At 46.5% G+C, this 25330-nt stretch overlaps 1 protein-coding gene across 2 annotated transcripts in view; it reads left to right on the forward strand.

The window, feature by feature from the left end:
* The window catches only part of NID2 (nidogen 2), a 449243-nt gene that overhangs the window by 347888 nt on the left and 76025 nt on the right, over window positions 1-25330 (forward strand). For both annotated transcript variants that reach the window (XM_069208632.1, XM_069208633.1), the window contains 3 exons: window positions 18594-18723; window positions 19698-19869; window positions 25083-25240. In XM_069208632.1, coding sequence (XP_069064733.1) covers window positions 18594-18723; window positions 19698-19869; window positions 25083-25240 — 460 coding nt within the window. The remainder of the gene's footprint in view (window positions 1-18593; window positions 18724-19697; window positions 19870-25082; window positions 25241-25330) is intronic.

Genomic DNA, 25330 nt, shown 5'->3' on the forward strand with positions numbered 1-25330 from the left:
ACAGCGGACCTGCTCCAAGAAAAGCTGCAACTTTGTTTCCAGCAGCTTTAAAGAACCCTGCAAGCTCCCCGCAAGAAGCGTGAGACTTGCAACACTGCACCCGGCGACCCCGACTCGGCTGGTGGCGATCCAACACCTCAGGAGGGACCCCAGGACTACTCTGATACTGTGAGTACCAAAACCTGTCCCCCCTGAGCCCCCACAGCGCCGCCTGCAGAGGGAATCCCGAGGCTTCCCCTGACCGCGACTCTTTGAACCTAAAGTCCCGACGCCTGGGAGAGACCCTGCACCCGCAGCCCCCAGGACCTGAAGGACCGGACTTTCACTGGAGAAGTGACCCCCAGGAGTCCCTCTCCCTTGCCCAAGTGGAGGTTTCCCCGAGGAATCCCCCCCTTGCCTGCCTGCAGCGCTGAAGAGATCCCGAGATCTCTCATAGACTAACATTGCGAACCCGACGCTTGTTTCTACACTGCACCCGGCCGCCCCCGCGCCGCTGAGGGTGAAATTTCTGTGTGGACTTGTGTCCCCCCCGGTGCCCTACAAAACCCCTCTGGTCTGCCCTCCGAAGACGCGGGTACTTACCTGCAAGCAGACCGGAATCGGGGCACCCCCCTCTCTCCATTCTAGCCTATGTGTTTTGGGCACCACTTTGAACTCTGCACCTGACCGGCCCTGAGCTGCTGGTGTGGTGACTTTGGGGTTGCTCTGAACCCCCAACGGTGGGCTACCTTGGACCAAGAACTGAACCCTGTAAGTGTCTTACTTACCTGGTAAAACTAACAAAAACTTACCTCCCCTAGGAACTGTGAAAATTGCACTAAGTGTCCACTTTTAAAACAGCTATTTGCCAATAACTTGTAAAGTATACATGCAATTTTTATGATTTAAAGTTCCTAAAGTACTTACCTGCAATACCTTTCCAATGAGATATTACATGTAGAAATTGAACCTGTGGTTCTTAAAATAAACTAAGAAAAGATATTTTTCTATACAAAAACCTATTGGCTGGATTTGTCTCTGAGTGTGTGTACCTCATTTATTGTCTGTGTGTATGTACAACAAATGCTTAACACTACTCCTTGGATAAGCCTACTGCTCGACCACACTACCACAAAATAGAGCATTAGTATTATCTCTTTTTGCCACTATCTTACCTCTAAGGGGAACCCTTGGACTCTGTGCATGCTATTCCTTACTTTGAAATAGCACATACAGAGACAACTTCCTACACAGAGTCTTCCGATGTTACCCGGAATGTTAAAAAACACTCCAAACAAGTGTTTGAGGAGCCTGTCAAAGGGAAAGCCATTACTCCCAAGAGTAGATAAAAAATATAAACCGCCACCAACAGACCCAGTGTACATCACACAACAATTAACACCAGACTCTGTTGTAGTGGGAGCAGCGCGCAAAAGAGCCAACTCTCATACTTCAGGAGATGCACCACCTCCAGATAAAGAAAGTAGAAAGTTCGATGCTGCAGGCAAAAGGGTGGCGGCACAGGCAGCAAACCAGTGGCGTATTGCAAATTCGCAAGCTTTGTTAGCCAGATATGATAGGGCCCATTGGGATGAGATGCAACACTTTATTGAACATTTACCAAAAGAGTTCCAAAAAAGAGCGCAGCAAGTGGTAGAAGAGGGACAGAGTATCTCCAATAATCAGATACGGTCAGCAATGGATGCTGCAGACACAGCTGCTAGAACTGTCAACACAGCAGTAACAATAAGGAGACATGCATGGCTGCGTCCATCAGGATTTAAACCAAAGATACAGCAAGCTCTGCTGAATATGCCATTCAACGGACAGCAGTTGTTTGGGCCGGAGGTGGACACTGCAATAGAAAGACACTGACACGGCCAAAGCCATGGGCGCACTCTACTCCCCGCAGAGCAGAGGCACATTTCGAAAGACACAATTTAGAGTGGGGTTTCGAGGACAGACCACAGAAGCCACAACCTCACAAACAAAGCCCACTTACCAGAGCCAGTATCAGCGGCGAGGTTTTCGGGGACAATATAGAGGAGGACAATTTCAAAGAAATAGAGGAAAGTTCCAAAGTCCCAAAACTCCTCCAAACAAACAGTGACTTCAAGGTCACAAATCCCCAACACATAACACCTGTAGGGGGGAGACTAACCAAGTTTTACACACATTGGGAGGAAATAACAACCGACACCTGGGTCTTAGCAATTATCCAGCATGGTTATTGCATAGAATTTCTCAAATTCCCTCCAAACGTCCCACCGAAAACACACAGTGTGTCAAAACAACATATAGATCTTCTAGGACTAGAAGTTCAGGCATTGCTACAGAAAGAAGCAATAGAATTAGTACCAAAACAACAAATAAACACAGGAGTTTACTCACTGTACTTTCTGATACCCAAAAAAGACAAGAGTCTGAGACCTATACTAGATCTCAGAACATTAAATACCTACATCAAATCAGACCACTTTCACATGGTTACGTTACAAGACGTAATCCCACTGCTCAAACAACAAGACTACATGACAACACTAGACCTAAAGGATGCATATTTCCATATACCAATACATCCTTCACACAGAAAGTATCTAAGGTTTGTATTCCAAGGGATACATTACCAATTCAAAGTGTTGCCATTCGGAATAACAACTGCGCCAAGAGTTTTTACAAAATGCCTGGCAGTAGTAGCTGCACATATCAGAAGGCAGCAAATACATGTGTTTCCGTACCTGGACGATTGGTTAATCAAAACCAACACGCTAAGACGGTGTTCACAACACACAACATATGTCATAGAAATCCTACACAAACTAGGTTTCTCAATCAACTACGCAAAGTCACACCTTCTGCCGTGTCAAACACAGCAATACTTAGGGGCGACAATCAGCACAGCAAAAGGGATTGCCACTCCAAGTCCACAAAGAGTTCAAACATTTCACAATGTAATACAGGCCATGTATCCAAAACAAAAGATACAAGTCAAAATGGTAATGAAACTACTAGGCATGATGTCTTCATACATAGCCATTGTCCCAAATGCAAGGTTGCACATGCGGCCCTTACAACAGTGCCTAGCATCACAATGGTCACAAGCACAGAGTCAGCTTCTAGATCTGGTGTTGATAGACCGCCAAACATACATCTCGCTTCAATGGTGGAACAGTATAAATATAAACCAAGGGCGGCCTTTCCAAGACCCAGTGCCACAATACGTGATAACGACAGATGCTTCCATGACAGGGTGGGGAGCACACCTCAATCAACACAGCATCGAAGGACAATGGGACATACAGCAAAGACAGTTTCACATAAATCACTTAGAACTGTTAGCGGTATTTCTAGCGCTGAAAGCATTTCAACCCATAATAACCCACAAATACATTCTTGTCAAAACAGACAACATGACAACAATGTATTACCTAAACAAACAGGGAGGGACACACTCGACACAGTTGTGTCTCCTGACACAGAAAATATGGCATTGGGCGATTCACAACCACATTCGCCTAATAGCACAATTTATTCCAGGAATTCAGAACCAGTTAGCAGACAATCTCTCTCGGATCACCAACAGATCCACGAATGGGAGATTCACCCCCAAATACTAAACACTTACTTCAAAATTTGGGGAACACCACAAATAGATCTATTTGCAACAAAGGAAAACTCAAAATGCCAAAACTTCGTATCCAGGTACCCACAACATCAGTCTCAGGGCAATGCGCTATGGATGAACTGGTCAGGGATATTTGCGTACGCTTTTCCCCCTCTCCCACTCCTTCCATATCTAGTAAACAAGTTGAGTCAAAACAAACTCAAACTCATACTAATAGCACCAACATGGGCAAGACAACCATGGTACACAACACTACTAGACCTTTCAGTAGTACCTCATGTCAAACTACCAAACAGACCAGATCTGTTAACACAACACAAACAACAAATCAGACATCTAAATCCAGCATCGCTGAATCTAGCAATTTGGCTCCTGAAATCCTAGAATTCGGACACTTAGACCTCACACAAGAATGTATGGAGGTCATAAGACAAGCTAGGAAACCTACCACTAGACACTGCTATGCAAATAAGTGGAAAAGATTTGTTTATTACTGCCATAATAATCAAATTCAACCCTTACACGCATCTGCAAAAGATATAGTAGGATACTTAATACATTTGCAAAAGTCAAAACTAGCTTTCTCTTCCATAAAGATACATCTTACCGCAATTTCCGCTTACCTGCAAATTACGCACTCAACTTCATTATTTAGGATACCAGTCATAAAAGCGTTTATGGAAGGCCTAAAGAGAATTATACCACCAAGAACACCACCAGTTCCTTCATGGAACCGCAACATTGTCTTAACACGACTCATGGGTCCGCCTTTTGAGCCCATGCACTCTTGTGAAATGCAATACTTAACGTGGAAAGTTGCATTTTTGATTGCCATCACATCTCTAAGAAGAGTGAGTGAAATTCAAGCATTTACCATACAAGAACCATTTATTCAAATACACAAGAATAAAGTAGTTCTACGGACAAATCCAAAATGTTTACCAAACGTTATATCACCGTTCCACTTGAATCAAACAGTAGAATTACCAGTGTTCTTCCCACAGCCAGATTCTGTAGCCGAAAGAGCACTACGTACATTAGACATCAAAAGAGCGCTAATGTACTACATTGACAGAACAAAACTAATTCGAAAAACAAAACAACTATTTATTGCCTTTCAAAAACCTCATACAGGAAATCCAATTTCAAAACAAGGCATTGCTAGATGGATAGTTAAGTGTATTCAAACCTGCTATCTTAAAGCAAAGAGAGAGCTGCCTATTACACCAAAGGCACACTCAACCAGAAAGAAAGGTGCTACCATGGCCTTTCTAGGAAATATTCCAATGAACGAAATATGTAAGGCAGCAACATGGTCTACGCCTCATACATTTACCAAACACTACTGTGTAGATGTGTTAACTTCACAACAAGCCACAGTAGGTCAAGCTGTACTACGAACATTGTTTCAAACAACTTCAACTCCTACAGGCTGAACCACCGCTTTTGGGGAGATAACTGCTTACTGGTCTATGCACAGCATGTGTATCTGCAGCTACACATGCCATTGAACGGAAAATGTCACTTACCCAGTGTACATCTGTTCGTGGCATTAGTCGCTGCAGATTCACATGCGCCCACCCGCCTTCCCGGGAGCCTGTAGCCGTTTAGAAGTTGATCTTGAACATTTGTAAATATATTACTTTAAACTTCATTATGTACATACGTATTCACTCCATTGCATGGGTACTATTACTAGCATGCACAACTCCTACCTCACCCTCTGCGGGGAAAACAATCTAAGATGGAGTCGACGCCCATACGCAATGGAGTCGAAATGGGAGGAGTCCCTCGGTCTCGTGACTCAAAAAGACTTCTTCGAAGAAAAACAACTTGTAACACTCCGAGCCCAACACCAGATGGCGGGATGTGCACAGCATGTGAATCTGCATCGACTAATGCCACGAACAGATGTACACTGGGTAAGTGACATTTTCCATATATATATATATATATATATATATATGAAGATCTACTATTATTAGATGTCCAGCTAGCAAAATAAATCAACCGAAGTTAATTTAAATACGTTACTGACAGCCCTATTGTTCTATATATGTTAATACTGGATATTTTATCTTCAGTTTAAAAAGCTGGTGCCTACAGTGCCTTTCTGTCCCTTTTGACTCCCTTATTGCTGAAAATCTCCAAATAAAACAACCTTAAAATACATCTATAATGCTCTTTATATAAATCAAAATTATAATGTCATTTATATGACCAAAATATTATGTTCTAGTAAGTTCACAGTAACACCTTGCAACGAAGTTTTGATTGGATTGTCCCATGAGGTTTTATTTTGTAATATTTGAGCCCATCAAGATTTGTGCTAGTGCCTAATACCCTTCAGGATTTATACTGGTGATGTGTGAAGATAGGAGGATTTATGTAGGTATATATCACCTGACTAACTGGTTGTCAGTTTGCAGAATCCCAAGGTTATCTTAAAAGGATGGTTTTACCACATCATGAATTGTGTGTCTGTATTCATTTGCACTTTTAGGATCTAGCCACATCACAATGTATACAACTAATGTTTTGTTGCACATGAGGCAATCAGCATTTGTTTTTCCTTATCGTAGTGTGTGCCATCCTGCAGTTATCCCTTCCTAATTGTGAAAAGTGTATTGACAATATGTCAGGCTTACAGTTCTATTTACAGAGGTAGGACAAAACTAAGGACTGAAAGCAACCACTATTTACCCCTGCGTAAATTAGCTCAAACATGTTACATTTGGAGAAGAAGAAATTAGGGTACAAGATAGTATGATGAAGGGGGATTTGGAAATATCAATTCTCTTGAGCTCTGGAATCCGCAAAAGAAAAATATGTAGTTTCTTTCTCTTCAGCCACCTTCTTTCAAAGTAGCCTGGTATATTGTAGAAAACTCACTTTGTAGTTTGAAACTAGGAATTATGTTAATTATCACAAGTCTCGAACAGTTTAAGGCACATAATTGAACAACAAACTAAAAACTGTTTAACCATCATTTCAGTACAGTTTGTTAATTTCAGTAGTTCCATATAATGTCCCGAAATTATGAATCAGTAAATATTGTTTCTCTTTGCAAGGTTATATCGAGCTAGTTTGTTAAACCAACAAGGCTAAAACATAAATGTAGGATATTTTGATCCACTTTGTGGGTGTGAATAGTGAATTAATAGTTTAAGACTCAATCCCAACCTGCCTGGGGAAAGCTGCAGAGTATCACATACATGTTCATAGTTCATCATATCCAATATTCAACACAGTGCGTCAAGATGGATGATTCTTCCTCAAGTCCATTAATAAACAGGAGCCATAATGTTGAATACCAAAGATTTCTTTTCCAGATGTCAATTTCTAGCCCAGCCAAGGTGTTTTGTTCTTTAAGGAGGACTTCATCAGGGTTAACATTTTCATCAACCTATCTCAATCTTATTTCTACAAATCGCATAATGACTAGCATAAGCTGAGGCGTATGTGATTAACATTCCCCATATAGGCCTTTTAGGACCACATATGGAAATGCACCGTTTTTGTGGATCCTTACCAAATTATAGAGGTCCTTAAAAATCTAATTCTCAACTTTAGCAGCTCAATGGTCGGTGAATCAAAGCATTTGGTTTTCTGGATGCCACTGATCGTATTCTACAGGAGATTACAACGGTTGGCCGGCGCCTGGATCGATGAGCTTAAAGATAACAGATCTGTCTGCAGCCTCTGCCTCTATCAGGACAGACATAGCCTGCTTCAGTGAGAAGGTAGCATATCTGGATCAATGCCTCACAACTGTAGAGGACCACATTGGGATGCAGTGTTCGGGGTTCGTCCGGGACGATCGCTGGACTGGGGAGGGTCTGTTGGGCAGCCATGACTTTCGGCTGGGCTATGGCCTCTGAAAAGAGCAGTTGTCGGGAATGCTTACCGGAGGGTTTTCCGCTGGGCATCGCCGTCAATGATGGAGAATTCTGGGAGGGGCAGGCCAAAGTCCTCTGGCGGGGAAATTATGCCTACGACCTATGAGCCAAGGTACCCGCCCGACAGTGGTTAGGGGTTCAAAACACAGTCTGCCATAAGGGGACTGGGCATGCAGCCCACACAAAAGCGAGCTCCTGGTCTTCTCTGGGACGTGGTTACGGGTGGGAAAGGGGCCCTCCGCACTCCGGACCCCTCCGGGGGACATCGTGGCTTATGAAAGATCAGAGTCTTGGCAGTCTTCCATGGTGCAGCCAGCCCCGCTAGGGTTTCCTATTTAAAGGGCCCGTGGCTTGAGGGAGGTGGAGGGTATGTCACTCACCGGGCCATTCGTAATCTGTGCCTCTCAGGTAGTAGTAAGGGGGAACAGAGGACCTGATCTGGGGCCAAGGCTCCTCCGTTCGTACTGCTATCCCCAGCGTCGTCCTCAGGGTCCCGAGTGGTGATTGGGACCCCCAGTCCGCCCATGAACTAGGCTCCATATAGCACCCGGGGGCCTCCTTCTTGCATAGCTCCTCACGCATTTACAAGGTCTTTTTTTTTTTTTTTTTTCCCTTTCCTTCCCCCTCTTTGCTGGGGCCTCTGAACACCACAGGGGTCCTCTCTGCACCACTTTCACATCTGTGGGGGAGAGGGGAGTCTGTGATCCTCCTGGACTGGGACACTGAAATCCTACCTCTCCAGCAGGCTTCATGGCCATGCTCCGTGCTCCGCAGCGCTCTGTAGCCTCAGACTCAATCTAGGCCTCTGCCTCAATTGCCGGAGCAGGCCGCGTCTGTGTCTGCGGGTCTGCTGGCACTGGGCAGCAGCGTACGAGCCCCAGTGGTTCGGTGACCGGTCAGCCAACACTGGGAGCCTCCGCAGTGTACCCGCTGAGTTCGAGATTCCCCCCACGTCGCCCCTGTTTCACAGCGGCGTGCAGAGCTCTTCCGCTAAGCAGACATGTGTTAAGGCGGCCAGACCACGCCCCTCCCTTATTGGTAATTACATTTGCCTGAAGAAATGGGGATTTGGGGTTGTTAGTGGTAACTAAGAGCCTGGATCCCAAATTCATTCTCAATATTAATTCCAAATGTCATCTTGAGCAGGAAATAATCCTTCCAGTACTTCGGAGGGAAGAGCAGCAGCATGGTCTCTCCCTCCTTGATGTTAGGAGAGTCCTTTTACTCTATTTGTAACATACTAACGAATTTAGAGTATGAACTTCTCTCATCGCATCTGAAATGTTAATAAGGGTACAAGTTTGTCCTCGTCCACTCTGAGAAGGTGGATTTGGCAGTTTCCAATTCTTATTACGGCCACATGGGCATCCCACCATACATTTATGAATCACTTGCAGGTTGAATGTATTGAATGAAACATTCACATTTTATTTCAAATGTTTATAAAGCAGCAGTAAATTAATTGTTCTTGTCATTAGTCGGTGCACAATTAATTTGTTTTGGGGCTTGTGAAATCCTCATCTCATTACGGACTGGGACAAGGGAGATGATAAAGGGGTAATGAAAACATTACTTAATGGTAAAATACGTTATGCCAGATGGGGCCTCCCTCGTCCCACTGAGAGCCCCTCCCTCCCAGGTACCCCTCGTCCCACTCAGGGCCCCTTCCCTCCCTCCTGGTTAGTATTTCTTTAGCACCTCCTATTTGGTGGTCTTGTTACTCACAGGATATATGGAAGGGGGAGGAGCCTTTTGGGCATACTGGACATAAAATAAAAAATAGAAATAGGACTAACATAATATGAGCCAATGGAGAAACAGGGCCACCTCATCTCATAATGGACTGGGATGAAGGGGACCTTATTCGGGATAGTGAAGTTTCCTGCTATGTAATGATTTAATTACCCAAATACCCCATCTTTTTTCATGCTTCATGTTTTCTCTTTGCCAATTTTAATGCTATCATCTGGTTTCTGTTTTCCCCAGCGAGTCGGTATGACTAGTCTTCCCTAGGGATGGCAGTAAATTTGAGTCAGTGCTATTTCTTTCCAAGCCTGTCATTATGACCAGTCTTACCCAGGGATGGATGGCCTCTCATTTGTTTATACGCTATCTCAGTGACTTCTCTTTTCTAATGCAACAATCGTGTGCACCCTATCATTCACTGCTGAGATGTAATCGCTTGTTGGATGAAATTCTGTGCTGACAAGTCTGCAACCATCCTCTATGACCCAAAAAAACAATTCATAGCTTCATTGGCCCATTCCACCCCCTCTGTGATCCATAGTGAAAAGGTGAGGTTTGTCCTGGTCTTGAATTTCAATTTTACATCAGAATGAACTACAGGTACAGTTGCTCAGTGGCTCCTTGGTGCTAGTATCCGGTGCTCTCTCAGGACTGATGCTGGTATCTAATGGGTGGCAAGAACTGACCCCAGTATTTGAAGTCCTATCACGTTTGTTTGACACCATCATGATGCTTTGTCTTCCATTATTCTCCTTACTTGGTGGTCGACTCAGCTACCGCTATATGCTATGAACAAAAGCAGTGCGGGGAATGAGGTAGATTAGGGTTCTCCAACCTCGTCTGTAATAAGAGCTACGTATTGTAGGAAAATACCCTCTTTCTTTGTATGGTTACCCCCATTTTCTGCCTGTTGTCAGTGTGTTTGACTGTGTCTACTGGGATCCTGCTAACCAGAACCCCAGTAGGTTTGCTCTCTCCTCTAAATTGTACCTTTTTCTTTCCACAATTGGCTTACTGCTCCCCCATGAAAGTCCCTAGTAAATGGTACCTAGGTACCCAGGGCACTGGGGCTCCAGGGGATCCCTATGGGCTGCAGCAGTTATTCTGCCACCCATAGGAAGCTCATGCAAAGGGTCCTGCAGGCCTGCCATTACAGTCTGCATGAAACGGGTACATGCACCCGTTTTCATTACAGGTCACTGTAGGAAGTTGGCTCTGTACGTACTATTTCAAAGTAAGAAATAGTGTGCACCGAGTCCAAGGATTCCCCTTAGAGGTAAGATAGTGGCAAAAAGAGATAATTTGAATGCTCTATTTTGTGGTAGTGTGGTCGAGCAGTAGGCTTATCAGAGGGTAGTGTTAAGCATTTGTTGTACACACACAGGAAATAAATGAGGAACACACACTCAAAGACAATTCCAGGCTAATAGGTTTTTGTATAGAAAAATATATTTTCTTAGTTTATTTTAAGAACCCCAGGTTCACGATTTACAAGTAATGCTTCAAATGAAAGGTACTTCACTTAGGTAACTTGGAACTTTGAATCAGTAAAATAGCATGTACAGATTTCACAAAAATGGCAATAAGCTATTTTAAAACTAGACACATTGCAAATTTCAACAGTTCCTGGGGAGGTAAGTGTTTGTTAGTTTTGCAGGTAAGTAAACCACCTACAGGGTTCAAAGTTGGGTCCAAGGTAGCCCACCGTGGGGGGTTCAGAGCAACCCCAAAGTTACCACACCAGCAGCTCAGGGCCGGTCAGGTGCAGAGGTCAAAGTGGTGCCCAAAACACATAGGCTTCAATGGAGAAGGGGGTGCCCCGGTTCCAGACAGCCAGCAGGTAGGTACCCGCGTCTTCGGAGGGCAGACCAGGGGGGTTTTGTAGGGCACCGGGGGGGACACAAGTCAGCACAAAAAGTACACCCTCAGCGGCACGGGGGCGGCCGGGTGCAGAGTGCAAACAGGCGTCGGGTTTGCAATGGAGTTCGATGGGAGACCCAGGGGTCTCTTCAGCGAGGCAGGCAAGGGGGGGGGGGGCTCCTCGGGGTAGCCACCACCTGGGCAAGGGAGAGGGCCACCTGGGGGTTGCTTCTGCACTGGAGGTCGGATCCTTCAGGTCCTGGGGGCTGCGGGTGCCGGGTCTTTACCAGGCGTCGGGTTCTTAGAAGCAGGCAGTCGCGGTCAGGGGGAGCCTCTGGATTCCCTCCCCAGGCGTCGCTGGGGGGGCTCAGGGGGGTCAAGTCTGGCTACTCACAGGGTCGCAGTCGCCGGGGAGTCCTCCCTGTAGTGTTTCTCCGCAGGTCGAGCCGGGGGCGTCGGGTGCAGAGTGCAAAGTCTCATGCTTCCGGCGGGAAACGTGTTGTCTTTAAAAGTTGCTTCTTTGTTGCAAAGATGTTTCTTCTTTGGAGCAGAGCCGCTGTCCTCAGGAGTTCTTGGTGCTTTTAGTTGCAGAGTAGTCCTCTGAGGCTTCAGAGGTCGCTGGACCCTATGGAACGCGTCGCTGTTGCAGTTTTTATTGAAGTGGGGAGACAGGCCGGTAGGGCTGGGGCCAAAGCAATTGGGGACTCCATCTTCTCTGGTCAGCAGTCCTTCTTCGTCTTCAGGTTGCAGGAATCTATCTTGCTAGGTTCTGGGAGCCCCTGAATACTCAATTTAGGGGTGTTTTTAGGTCTGGGGGGTTAGTAGCCAATGGCTACTAGCCTTGAGGGTGGCTACACCCTCTTTGTGCCTCCTCCCTGAGGGGAGGGGGGCACATCCCTAATCCTATTGGGGGAATTTCTAAAAGTAAGAGTCGCCTCAGCTCAGGACACCTTCGGGGCTGTCCTGACTGGCCAGTGACTCCTCCTTGTTTTTCTCATTATCTCCTCCGGCCTTGCCGCCAAAAGTGGGGCCGTGGCCGGAGGAGGCGGGCATCTCCACTAGCTGGAGTGCCCTGGGGCGCTGTAAGAAAGGGGGTGAGCCTTTGAGTCTCACCGCCAGGTGTTACAGTTCCTGCAGGGGGAGGTGAGAAGCACCTCCACCCAGTACAGGCTTTGTTACTAGCCACAGAGTGACAAAGGCACTCTCCCCATGTGGCCAGCAACATGTCTGGTGTGTGGCAGGCTGGTAAAACTAGTCAGCCCACACTGGAAGTCTGGTATGTTTTCAGGGGGCATCTCTAAGATGCCCTCTGGGTGTATTTCACAATAAAATGTACACTGGCATCAGTGTGCATTTATTGTGCTGAGAAGTTTGATACCAAACTTCCCAGTTTTCAGTGTAGCCATTATGGTGCTGTGGAGTTCGTGTATGACAGACTCCCAGACCATATACTCTTATGGCTACCCTGCACTTACAATGTCTAAGGTTTTGCTTAGATACTGTAGGGGCATAGTGCTCATGCACCTATGCCCTCACCTATGGTATAGTGCACCCTGCCTTAGGGCTGTAAGGCCTGCTAGAGGGGTGTCTTACCTATACTGCATAGGCAGTGAGAGGCTGGCATGGCACCCTGAGGGGAGTGCCATGTCGACTTACTCATTTTGATCTCACTAGCACACACAAGCTGGTAAGCAGTGTGTCTGTGCTGAGTGAGGGGTCCCCAGGGTGGCATAAGACATGCTGCAGCCCTTAGAGACCTTCCCTGGCATCAGGGCCCTTGGTACCAGGGGTACCAGTTACAAGGGACTTACCTGGATGCCAGGGTGTGCCAATTGTGGAAACAAAGGTACAGGTTAGGGAAAGAACGCTGGGGCCTGGTTAGCAGGCCTCAGCACACTTTCAAATCATAACTTGTCATCAGCAAAGGCAAAATGTCAGGGGGTAACCATGCCAAGGAGGCATTTCCTTAGTCACTACACCAGGTCACTAAGTTGCCCCTATGGTAGGCCTTCTCAGCCCAGAGGGCAGGGTGCAGGTACCTGTGTGTGAGGCCACCCCTGAACTACCAGAGGTGCCCCCACAAATTCCAGATCCATTTTCCTGTTCTTCGTGAGTGTGGGGATGCCATTTTATGCGTGTACTGTACATGGGTCACTACCTATGTCCAGCTATATGATGGTAACTCGAACCTGGGCATGTTTGGTATCAAACATGGCGGAATCAAACTTCCAATACTGTTGCAAGTATTGGAAGTATGATTCATGCACTCTTGGGGCTCCTTAAAGGGACCCCAGCATTGCTACCACCAGTCTTACAGGCTTTTCCGGGCAGCCCAGCTGCTGCCACCCCTCAGACCGGGTTCTGCCCTCCTGCTGCTTGATCTAATCAAGGCAAGGAAGGAAGAACAAAGGATTTCCATTGGCAGAGGGGGGTAACACCTTTTTCCTTTGGAAATAGGTGTTAAATGGCTTGGGAGGGGTAGCCTCCCCAAGCCACTGGTATGCTTTGAAGGGCACATTTGGTGCCCTCTGTGCATAAACCAGTCTACATCGGTTCAGGGATCCTCCAGTCCCTGCTCTGGTGTGAAACTGGACAATGGAAAGGGGAGTGACCACTCCCCTGTCCATCACCACCCAAGGGGTGGTGCCCAGAGCTTCTCCAGAGGGTCCCCGTGTTCTGCCATCTTGAAGCCAAGGTTAGCAGGAACCTCTGGGAGCATCTGAGTGGCCAGGTCAGGCAGGTGATGTCAGAGCCCCTGCCTGATAGGTGGTCACTGGGCAAGGTGACCAATCCCCCTTTCAAGGCTGTTTAGGCTCTCTTGGATGGGGTCCTCCGATTCGGCTTACAAGATTCCTGCAGGACTCTTCTGCAACTTCTACTTTGACTTCTAGCACCCGGAACCGTGACTGGACCCTCCAGGAACCGACAATCTGCATCCACAACGAAGACTCTGCTTGCAACATTGTTTCCACGGCTTCTTCCAGCTTCTGCAACATTGGCAAGTCTTCAGTCTGCATGAGAAGGAAGGAATCTCCCTTGGAGTCAAGGAGTCATTCCCCTGCCTCCGCAGGCACCAACTGCAACAACGACCGGCTGCATGGATCTCGTCTCATCCTGAGCTGTGTAGATCCTGCATCAAGGGTGGTGGTCCAGAGTAGTCATCTTGGTCCTTTTTGCCGCCTGTCCAACTTTGGTGGAGGTAAGCCCTTGCCTTCCCATGCAGGACAGTACCCCTGTGCACCGCATCTCTTGCAGCTATCAAGGATTGTTGGCATCTCCTCTAAGGGATCTTCAGGCTCTGTGTAGCCCCAACCTCAGCACTCCTTCCTGCAATGCACATCCCTCTGAGTGCTTTACCTGCAGTGTTGGGACCTTTCTCCAGTTGTGCTGCATGGGCTCCTCTGGGTCCCCTATGGGGGCTGCCTCTTCTTCTGTGGACTCTCTGCCTTGCTGAGGGTCCCCCTAAGACTCCCGCTTGGGTTGAGTCCTCCTGGACCTTGCTGGTTCCTGGCAGCGCCACTTTTGCTTAACCATGACTTCTGCCTTTGCCAAGGCTTGTTGGTGGATTTTCCACACCACCGACTGACTGCAATCATCCATCCGGCATGGGACATCGACTGCATCCTCCAGGAACTCTTCACCTGCTCCAGGGCTGCATTCCTGACCGTCTTCGTCCTACCGTCGACCAACTCCTGCAACCACATTTGGGTGGGTAGTGGCTCCTGCCCCCACTGGACTCTTCTGTGACTCTTGGACTTGGTCACTTTCTTCCACAGGTCTTCCTCTTAAGGAATCCACAGCTGGTTTCTTGCAGTCTTGTTTGGGTGTTGCATTTTCTTATTTTCCTTCCTTTTGGGTGGTTTGGGAAAAATCCAGTTACTTACTCCTTTCTTCCTGGTCGTTGGAGGGCACTGTGGTAATTACTTTGGGGTTTCCTAGTTCCCCCAGCTCCCCTCTACACATTCCACTTACTTAGGAGGGGGGTCCCACATTTGCATTCTGTTTTTTTAGTATGTGGTTTGGGCTCCCTCATAGGATCACTATTGCCTATTGTTATTTGCACGGTTTTCTATTGCTTTTTATGCCTATTTCTGATTACTAGTGTGCATATCTAGTGTGTTGCTTACCTCCTATTGGAGGCTTGCCTCTCTAGTACTTTTTGGTAGTTGTTAGTACTTTTTGGTAGTTGTCACTAAAATAAAGTACCTTTATTTTTGTAACTTTGAGTGTTTTCTTTCATGTGTGTAAGTGTTGTGTGGCTACAGTGGTATTGCATGAGCTTTGCATGACTCCTAGATAACCCTTGGCTGCTCATCCACAGCTACCTCTAGAGAGCCTGGCTTCTAGACACTGCATACACTATACTAATAGGGGATACCTGGACCTGGTATAAGGTGTAAGTACCTTAGGTACCTACCACACACCAGGCTAGCTTCTTACACTTACCATGTCTGAGAATCGACAAAGACATAGCAGGGACAAATCTGCTCAGCAGATATATCCTCACATGTAATATAATGTACCCAGCATAGGGCTGTAAGGCCTGCTGGAGGGGTGACTTACATATATTGCATGCAGCATTGATCGGACAAGTCCCGCAAGTTGTGTGACATATCATTTTTTCACTTTTGTCGGCACCTAGACAAGCAGCCTGCAATGGCAGCCTGTCATATTCTTGCTGAGGGGTCCCTTAGGGTGGTACAAAACAGCTGCAGCCCCTGCGCACCCTCTTTAGTACCCCAGGCCCTAAATACCATAGGTACCATTTACTACGGACTTACAGAGGGTGCTAAATGTTATGCCAATTGGAGATCTGGCACTGGGGACCTGGTTAGCAGGAGCCCAGTTCACTTGCAGTCATAACCACACCATGTACCAGGCATAAAAATGGGGTTTAACCATGTCAAAAAGAGGCACGTTCCTACAATGTGGAACCCGAACATTGTACAGCTGATGACAGAGCCATTTGAGCCCATGCACAGGACACAGTTCCTACTGAAGGTGGTATTGCAAATCTACATCAACCAAAGCATTCAACTACCAGCTTTCTTCAAAGAACCCCAAACCCACACTGAGAGGTTGCTACAAACCCTGGACTTGCGGAGAGCACTCATCTACTACTAACAGGAGACAGAGCATAAGGAGGCGGAACCAGCTCTTCACCTCCTATGCCAGAACTACCAAGGGTAACCCAGTATCGAAGGGTATCACTACATGGTGGATAGTAGAGCCAATCCAAACCTGCTTCTCCAGGGAAGGAAAGAAATTTGCCCACACACCCCAGTGCACAAGGAAGAAGAACGTGACCCTAGCATTTCTAGCAAAGGTGGTATCCATCAGTGGCACCTGCATGGCTATGACCTGGTCATCCACAAACACCTTCACAAGACACTACTGTGTGGACATCCAGATAAACAACGAAGCACAGGTGGGACACAGAGGACTACAGCACCTGTTTACAAACTCAAGCACATTTCAACCCATCCTCCCCAATGACACCAAAATCATTAGATACTCAATCCACAGCATGTGAATCCAGAAAAGGATTCATGCTGCGAAACAAAATTTTCACCAGTAGGAGTAGGTTTGCAGCTTAAAGAGCTTTCTGGATTAAAATGTGATCCACTGACATCAGGAAATGTACGGGAAAATACAGGCAGGGTGTACTCCACTTCAAAGAGGAGTAAGGTTCACCAACCAAGGTTGCCTAAGGGGGGGGGGGGGGGGGAAATCTGAAGATGGTGACTGCTCACAGGAACTTCCACTGTGCATGTCCGACATCACACAGGGGATGGACATCACCAAAAAGTGATCGACCCCCGAGAGAATAAAAAAAATGGAAGAAAGACAAGACACACGACTCCAGACCCAACCACTAGATGGCAGAATAGATGCACAGTTTGTTAATCCAGAAAACTCTTAAAGCTGCATAACTATTCCTACTGGAAAGTAACCATTTCATTAGTTACAATCACTAGTTGGCGATATGTGAGCTGAGGCACATGGTTGGTGAGAATAACAGAGGAGATTAGGTATTATTAAGCTGGATAGGAACAACATTTAGAGACAAGAGAGAATGTGCTCTTGTAAATGAATTGTGGGAAATTTGCACAAACACAATAATAGAGAATAAGGCAAACATGCATGTGACAGAGAAAATAAGAAGAATCCAGCCAGTTGACTTCCTTAGAATGCCGTTATTATAAGGTAGGTGTGAGAACTCTAAACCGGAAGGCCTGGACTCTATGCCTCCCAATAGTAATCGTGCTAAATTAGTTGTAGGTGAGTTCCCACTTCAAAAATTACAAATAGTAAGCACAATGCTGGAATAGTTGTTTAATGCATCAGAATGAAGAATTCAGTTCCATAGGTAAATAATCCAAATGCTTAATGACCGTCTTAGAGTTGAAATTAGGTTCCAAAGATCAGCAAAGTAGTAGTCCAATCAAACTATTAAAGCGATCAAACCAATGTTAAGAAAGAAATCGAGTAGCGGTATTTGAAGGAGGAACAGCCAACACGTGTTTCGCCCCTTTGGCGGGTAGGCGGGGGCTTTCTCAAGGCCCGGTACAGAGCTAAATTGCGAACTTCTGACATCAATTGTCACAATTTGTGAGAAAGGAATCTGTCGTTACGGTGAATAAGAAAAAGCCTGTCGAACAATCCAAAGAGAAATCTCCAGCGCGTCCTGCGATAAATCGATTTATCGCAGGACGCGCTGGAGATTTCTCTTTGGATTGTGACAATTGATGTCAGAAGTTCGCAATTTAGCTCTGTACCGGGCCTTGAGAAAGCCCCCGCCTACCCGTCAAAGGGGCGAAACACGTGTTGGCTGTTCCTCCTTCAAATACCGCTACTACTACTACTTTGCTGATCTTTGGAACCTAATTTCAACTCTAAGACTGTCATTAAGCATTTGGATTATTTACCTATGGAACTGAATTCTTCATTCTGATGCATTAAACAACTATTCCAGCATTGTGCTTACTATTTGTAATTTTTGAAGTGGGAACTCACCTACAACTAATTATGCATGTGACAGAGTAGGTTGTGCTCAGAGAGAGGAGCTAGGCAGGGGATGGGATGGAAGGGAAGGAGAGGTACATTTGAAAGAAGTGATTTCCTTCTTAGTTATACACCACAGACCTAAACCTAAAAACATATAATGGAGCAAATGTCATCTATAACCCCAGTAGTGTTTGTAAATACAAACTAATTGTTGTCCTGAATGGATGGATATGTGACCCACTGCACAACATTTGTGCTCGAAATCGTTATTGCTGGAATGAAAACCAACATATGTATACCATGTGTGGGGTCATTGAGTTGACAAATGAGCACTTTCAAAATAATTCTTATAGGCATCTGAAAACCATTCTGTAGGCTGATGCTGGACAAGTAGCCTGTCTCCTCTTAGGATGAGAAGTGAAAGGTGGTTAACACGCAGATTAAAGTCACTGCTTTGCTTCTTCTGTTCTCTTCAGGGTTCCATAGTTGTGGGCATTGATTACGACTGCAAGGCGAGAATGGTTTATTGGACAGACGTTGCAGGTCGCACAATCAGCAGAGCCAGTTTAGAAGCAGGAGCTGAACCAGAAACCATCATTAACACAGGTAAAACCATGGATTTCTGTTTTCTTTGACACTTTAATAAATTACGTCCATGTGTGATATTTCAGGCCTGTACAGTTGGTTTAAATAATGTTAATCCTGGGTTTTAATGGGTTTGCTAATTGGGTCTGATATCGCCAAGGTAATCAAAGAAAATACTGGAAAGAAATGGTTTACTAAATTAGTGTTGAGGTTAACTGTAGAAATATGCTAGGACTGGGCCCAACAGAAATGTAACCTGGTGTTCTCCGATGTGTCCTGCCACAAAGACCAGGTTGGAGTTAAACATTATGAAATTGAAGCTTTACCTGAGTATCTTCCAAATGCATGTGAAGAGATTAATGTATCAGCTTTGTGCATCTAGTATTGAGAAGCAGGCCTGCTAAAAGGAAACATGTTTTGTGGCGTGAATATATTCCTGATTCACAGGCTGTGTATTATAACACCATCTTGTGGTTGGGGTCTGGAAATATTCTAGGAAAAGTGAAGTGTTTCTTCGGGTGTCGACAAGAGGCAAAGTTGCATTTCTAAATGTAAATGGATTGCACTTGTTGAAATGTTTACACTGTTGACCTTTTTTTAAAGCTAAATACCTCACGTAGATTTATCCACTAACACAATGCCACTATTTGATGTGTACTCACTTCTATCTCGAGAAAGCTGATTCATATAAATGAAGTAAATAGATCATGAACTGATCTCGATTTGCTTACAATAGGGGTGCCAAAGTAATTTTTATAAGATGGTTGTATTCAATTATTTATTTCTAGTATAACCAAGACTTTATAAATGAGTTACATTCCCTTTAACAGTATGCAAGTAGATTTTATCTGGCTATACTGAAAGTCCATCATGGATTCGGCCCTCCTAGATCTCTGTTCGACAACTTTGGTTAGAGGATCAAACTAAGTGTTGTTCTTATATAGCTGCATACACACACATTGCCTTGCTTAATTATATTTCCCCTGTCTCAACAGGACTGATGAGCCCAGAAGGCATTGCCATTGACTATCATCGCAGAACCATGTTTTGGACCGACAGTGGCCTTGATCGAATTGAGAGTGCAGAACTTGATGGCTCTGGACGTAAAGTTCTGTTTGACACTGATCTTGTGAATCCTCGAGCCATCACTGTGGACTCTGTTAGAGGGTGAGACACATTCAATCAATCAATCAGGTGCTTGTTAAGCGCAACTACTCACCCTCAAGGCACTGCGGGCGGTGTAGTGTCCATCAGTGAGGTGGTTCTTCGAAAAGCCATGGCTTCAGCTCCCTCGTGAAGTTGAGGAGGGGGTAGTTCGTCTGAAGTGGAGCGGAAGGGCATTCCGAGCTGTGGCTGCAGAGTGGAGAAAGAGCGACCTGTGTTCTTGTTTTCCTGATGCGAGGTACTTCTGTGAGAGAAAGCTGGGCTGAGCGTAGGATCCTGTGGGGTATGTGGAAGTTGAGTTGCCTCTTCAGGTAGACTGATCCAGTGTCGTGGAGAGCTTTGTGTGCGTGGGTGAGTGTAGGAAGTTGGCTCTGTATGTGCTATTTCAAAGTAAGGAATAGCATGCACAGAGTCCAAGGGTTCCCCTTAGAGGTAAAATAGTGGTAAAAAATAGATAATACTAGTGCTCTATTTTGTGGTAGGGTGGTCGAGCAGTAGGCTTATCCAAGGAGTAGTGTTAAGCATTTGTTGTACATACACATAGACAATAAATGAGGTACACACACTCAGAGACAAATCCAGCCAATAGGTTTTTATATAGAAAAATATCTTTTCTTAGTTTATTTTAAGAACCACAGGTTCAAATTCTACATGTAATATCTCATTCGAAAGGTATTGCAGGTAAGTACTTTAGGAACTTCAAATCATCAAAATTGCATGTATACTTTTCAAGTTATTCACAAATAGCTGTTTTAAAAGTGGACACTTAGTGCAATTTTCACAGTTCCTAGGGGAGGTAAGTATTTGTTAGGTTAACCAGGTAAGTAAGACACTTACAGGGCTTAGTTCTTGGTCCAAGGTAGCCCACCGTTGGGGGTTCAGAGCAACCCCAAAGTCACCACACCAGCAGCTCAGGGCCGGTCAGGTGCAGAGTTCAAAGTGGTGCCCAAAACACATAGGCTAGAATGGAGAGAAGGGGGTGCCCCGGTTCCGGTCTGCTTGCAGGTAAGTACCCGCGTCTTCGGAGGGCAGACCAGGGGGGTTTTGTAGGGCACCGGGGGGGACACAAGCCCACACAGAAATTTCACCCTCAGCAGCGCGGGGGCGGCCGGGTGCAGTGTAGGAACAGGCGTCGGGTTCGCAATGTTAGTCTATGAGAGATCTCGGGATCTCTTCAGCGCTGCAGGCAGGCAAGGGGGGGATTCCTCGGGGAAACCTCCACTTGGGCAAGGGAGAGGGACTCCTGGGGGTCACTTCTCCAGTGAAAGTCCGGTCCTTCAGGTCCTGGGGGCTGCGGGTGCAGGGTCTCTCCCAGGCGTCGGGACTTTAGGTTCAAAGAGTCGCGGTCAGGGGAAGCCTCGGGATTCCCTCTGCAGGCGGCGCTGTGGGGGCTCAGGGGGGACAGCTTTTGGTACTCACAGTATCAGAGTAGTCCTGGGGTCCCTCCTGAGGTGTTGGATCGCCACCAGCCGAGTCGGGGTCGCCGGGTGCAGTGTTGCAAGTCTCACGCTTCTTGCGGGGGGCTTGCAGGGTTCTTTAAAGCTGCTGGAAACAAAGTTGCAGCTTTTCTTGGAGCAGGTCCGCTGTCCTCGGGAGTTTCTTGTCTTTTCGAAGCAGGGGCAGTCCTCGGAGGATGTCGAGGTCGCTGGTCCCTTTGGAAGGCGTCGCTGGAGCAGGATCTTTGGAAGGCAGGAGACAGGCCGGTGAGTTTCTGGAGCCAAGGCAGTTGTCGTCTTCTGGTCTTCCGCTGCAGGGGTTTTCAGCTGGGCAGTCCTTCTTCTTGTAGTTGCAGGAATCTAATTTTCTAGGGTTCAGGGTAGCCCTTAAATACTAAATTTAAGGGCGTGTTTAGGTCTGGGGGGTTAGTAGCCAATGGCTACTAGCCCTGAGGGTGGGTACACCCTCTTTGTGCCTCCTCCCAAGGGGAGGGGGTCACAATCCTAACCCTATTGGGGGAATCCTCCATCTGCAAGATGGAGGATTTCTAAAAGTTAGAGTCACTTCAGCTCAGGACACCTTAGGGGCTGTCCTGACTGGCCAGTGACTCCTCCTTGTTGCTTTCTTTGTTCCCTCCAGCCTTGCCGCCAAAAGTGGGGGCCGTGGCCGGAGGGGGCGGGCAACTCCACTAAGCTGGGGTGCCCTGCTGGGCTGTGACAAAGGGGTGAGCCTTTGAGGCTCACCGCCAGGTGTCACAGCTCCTGCCTGGGGGAGGTGTTAGCATCTCCACCCAGTGCAGGCTTTGTTACTGGCCTCAGAGTGACAAAGGCACTCTCCCCATGGGGCCAGCAACATGTCTCTGGTGTGGTAGGCTGCTGGAACTAGTCAGCCTACACAGACAGTCGGTTAAGTTTCAGGGGGGCACCTCTAAGGTGCCCTCTGTGGTGTATTTTACAATAAAATGTACACTGGCATCAGTGTGCATTTATTGTGCTGAGAAGTTTGATACCAAACTTCCCAGTTTTCAGTGTAGCCATTATGGTGCTGTGGAGTTCGTGTTTGACAGACTCCCAGACCATATACTCTTATGGCTACCCTGCACTTACAATGTCTACGGTTTTGTTTAGACACTGTAGGGGTACCATGCTCATGCACTGGTACCCTCACCTATGGTATAGTGTACCCTGCCTTAGGGCTGTAAGGCCTGCTAGAGGGGTGTCTTACCTATACTGCATAGGCAGTGAGAGGCTGGCATGGCACCCTGAGGGGAGTGCCATGTCGACTTACTCGTTTTGTCCTCACTAGCACACACAAGCTGGCAAGCAGTGTGTCTGTGCTGAGTGAGAGGTCTCCAGGGTGGCATAAGACATGCTGCAGCCCTTAGAGACCTTCCTTGGCATCAGGGCCCTTGGTACTAGAAGTACCAGTTACAAGGGACTTATCTGAATGCCAGGGTGTGCCAATTGTGGATACAATGGTACATTTTAGGTGAAGGAACACTGGTGCTGGGGCCTGGTTAGCAGGGTCCCAGCACTCTTCTTAGTCAAGTCAGCATCAGTATCAGGCAAAAAGTGGGGGGGTAACTGCAACAGGGAGCCATTTCTTTACAGTGAGGATCTTGAAAGTGATTCTTTTCTTTATGGGAAGCCAATGTAGTGTGCACAGGTATTGAGAGATTTGGCTGTGTCAAGGCAGGTCGAAGACCAGTCTGGCGGCGTTCTCTATGTTCTGTAGTTTGCGGATGAGTTTAATGTTGATCCCGACTTAGACCGCGTTGCCGTAGTCCAATCTGCTGGTTATGAGGGTGTGTGTGACAGTCTTTCTGTGTTCGAGAGGGATCCACTTGAAGGTCTTGCATAGGAGGTGGAGGGTGTGGAAGCAGGTGGATGTTACTGAGTTGGTTTGGCGGTCCATGTTGAGTTTGGAGTCCAGGATGATCCCGAGGTTGCGGGCTTGGTTTGTGGGGGTGGGCGGGCTTCTGAGGGTGGGTGGCTACCAGGAGTCGTTCCAGGCGTCGGGTTGGGGGCCTATGATGAGTACTTCTGTCTTGTTAGCGTTGAGTTGAAGGCAGCTGTTTTTCACCCAGTTGGCAACTGGTCCCATGCCTTCGATGAAGTTGTATCTGGCTGTGTTGGGTTCGTTGGATAGGGAGAGGATGAGTTTGGTGTCGTCAGCGTAGATGATGTTGATTCCGTAGCTTCCGATGATAGCAGTCAGCGGGCCATGTAGACGTTAAACAGCGTGGGGCTGAGGGAGGATCCTTGGGGAACTCCGCAGGTGGTAGGAGTGGGATCCAAGAGGAAGGGGGTGAGTCTCACTCATTGAGTTCTTTGTATTAACATCACACATCTAAAGTTTTGTGGAATTGTAGTTTGATACGTTGTCTATTTATCTAAACACTCATGGGTACCAATCCAGTTAGGAAAATATTTCTTAAATTATTTTAATTCTTCTGATCTACATAGGTACATACCACTGTCATCTCACATGCAGAGAGGTGGGTTGTGGCCTCAGCCCTAATAGTTCTGGTTTTAGTAAAGATACATTGGTTAATTCTGAATGTAGATTTGGAACTCCTCCTTGGTGACTGACCATTTTAGTACAATTGGGATTCATAGCATTTTGCTTGATATACTTTTACACAGGGATCACCTCACAACACAAGACAACAAGGATGTCCTCATTTTCACCAACAATGGTTGAGATGGGGCAAGGCACAGGGATAAAGCAGGGAGCATCACAGTGGATTAAGAGCAAAATTCAGGACTTTCTGAGGAAGACGCTAGGGTTGGCCCATAGCGGGGCTTACCAAGCCAATAAATGACACTGACTACGACACTCCCAAACATAAAACACTATTTGGGGGCCAAACAGGAAATTTCCTGCAGAAATAGAAGAAAATAACGTCAGACAAGTTGGAACTGAATATCAGATCAAGTCGTATTTTGCGGGCAGAAAGGGCGAGGTTTATGCACATTTTGTGGTTAAAGGTCTCTGTGCCCAGTGCCTGCTGCAGTGCCCAGAAGGTGTTTTGGACAGCAGTCATGTCTAATGTTCTCAGTGAATCCCGGACCTGGGTTTTGTGGGCACCTGGCTTGACTGAATACCATGCATTTTGTTTTTTGGGTAGTACTGAATAATCTGTCAAATGCATGCTACGGTTGGCGTGTATTTCCGTGGGTGTGTGCGTGCCGGTGTATACTTGTGTGTGCGTTAACTCAGCATCTTCTGAAATGACAAGACAGTCTCTCACTAATAACTGGAACAGGTAGATGGTAAAGATGAGGTCGCTGCCCGCTTTTGTACATCAGTGGCATGTTGCAACACAGATCACACATCACCCCAACTGTAAGACAGGAAGTGTGAGCATCATTATCCTGAAGGGATTGAGACTTCCTGTAATTGTGCGTTCACAGGCCTCCTAATAACATCCTGCTTGTGTTGGAGTGAAACACGACTAGTCCTCGGGAAACATTTTCGTTTAATAGGCCGTTGTTTTCTTCGGCAACAAAAAATACTTGTAAAGCCTCTTTTGTCTTTGAAAAGACGCACATAATAGCAAATGGGTTACAGAATACCTCCAGCGCAGTAATTGGTATTCACTGGCCCTAACCCGTACTGAGTAGTCCAAGCATCCTTTTAACGTGACTTCAAACAACAAAATGACCCAGTCCACATGAAAGGCTTAATTAGAGGTCTGGGGCTTTCCTTCTGATTAGTTGCTGCTGTCATGCTCGTTTAATTGACAGACCTTTTTATGTTGTTTTTTTTCCCTACAGCAATCTGTACTGGACTGACTGGAATCGAGAAGCTCCAAAAATTGAAACCTCATTTGTAGATGGTTCAAACAGAAGAGTTTTGGTGAATACAGACATCGGACTTCCCAATGGTTTAACCTATGACCCTTTTTCGAAACAACTCTGTTGGGCAGATGCAGGTAATATAGATATAGTTTTAGCTGTGTGAACACACGTATTCCGTTCCATGTTAAAATATGCAAAAAGATCTCATTGAAACCATGCCTCAC

The sequence above is a fragment of the Pleurodeles waltl genome, chromosome 9 (assembly GCF_031143425.1).
Source record: "Pleurodeles waltl isolate 20211129_DDA chromosome 9, aPleWal1.hap1.20221129, whole genome shotgun sequence".
Lineage (NCBI taxonomy): Eukaryota > Metazoa > Chordata > Amphibia > Caudata > Salamandridae > Pleurodeles > Pleurodeles waltl.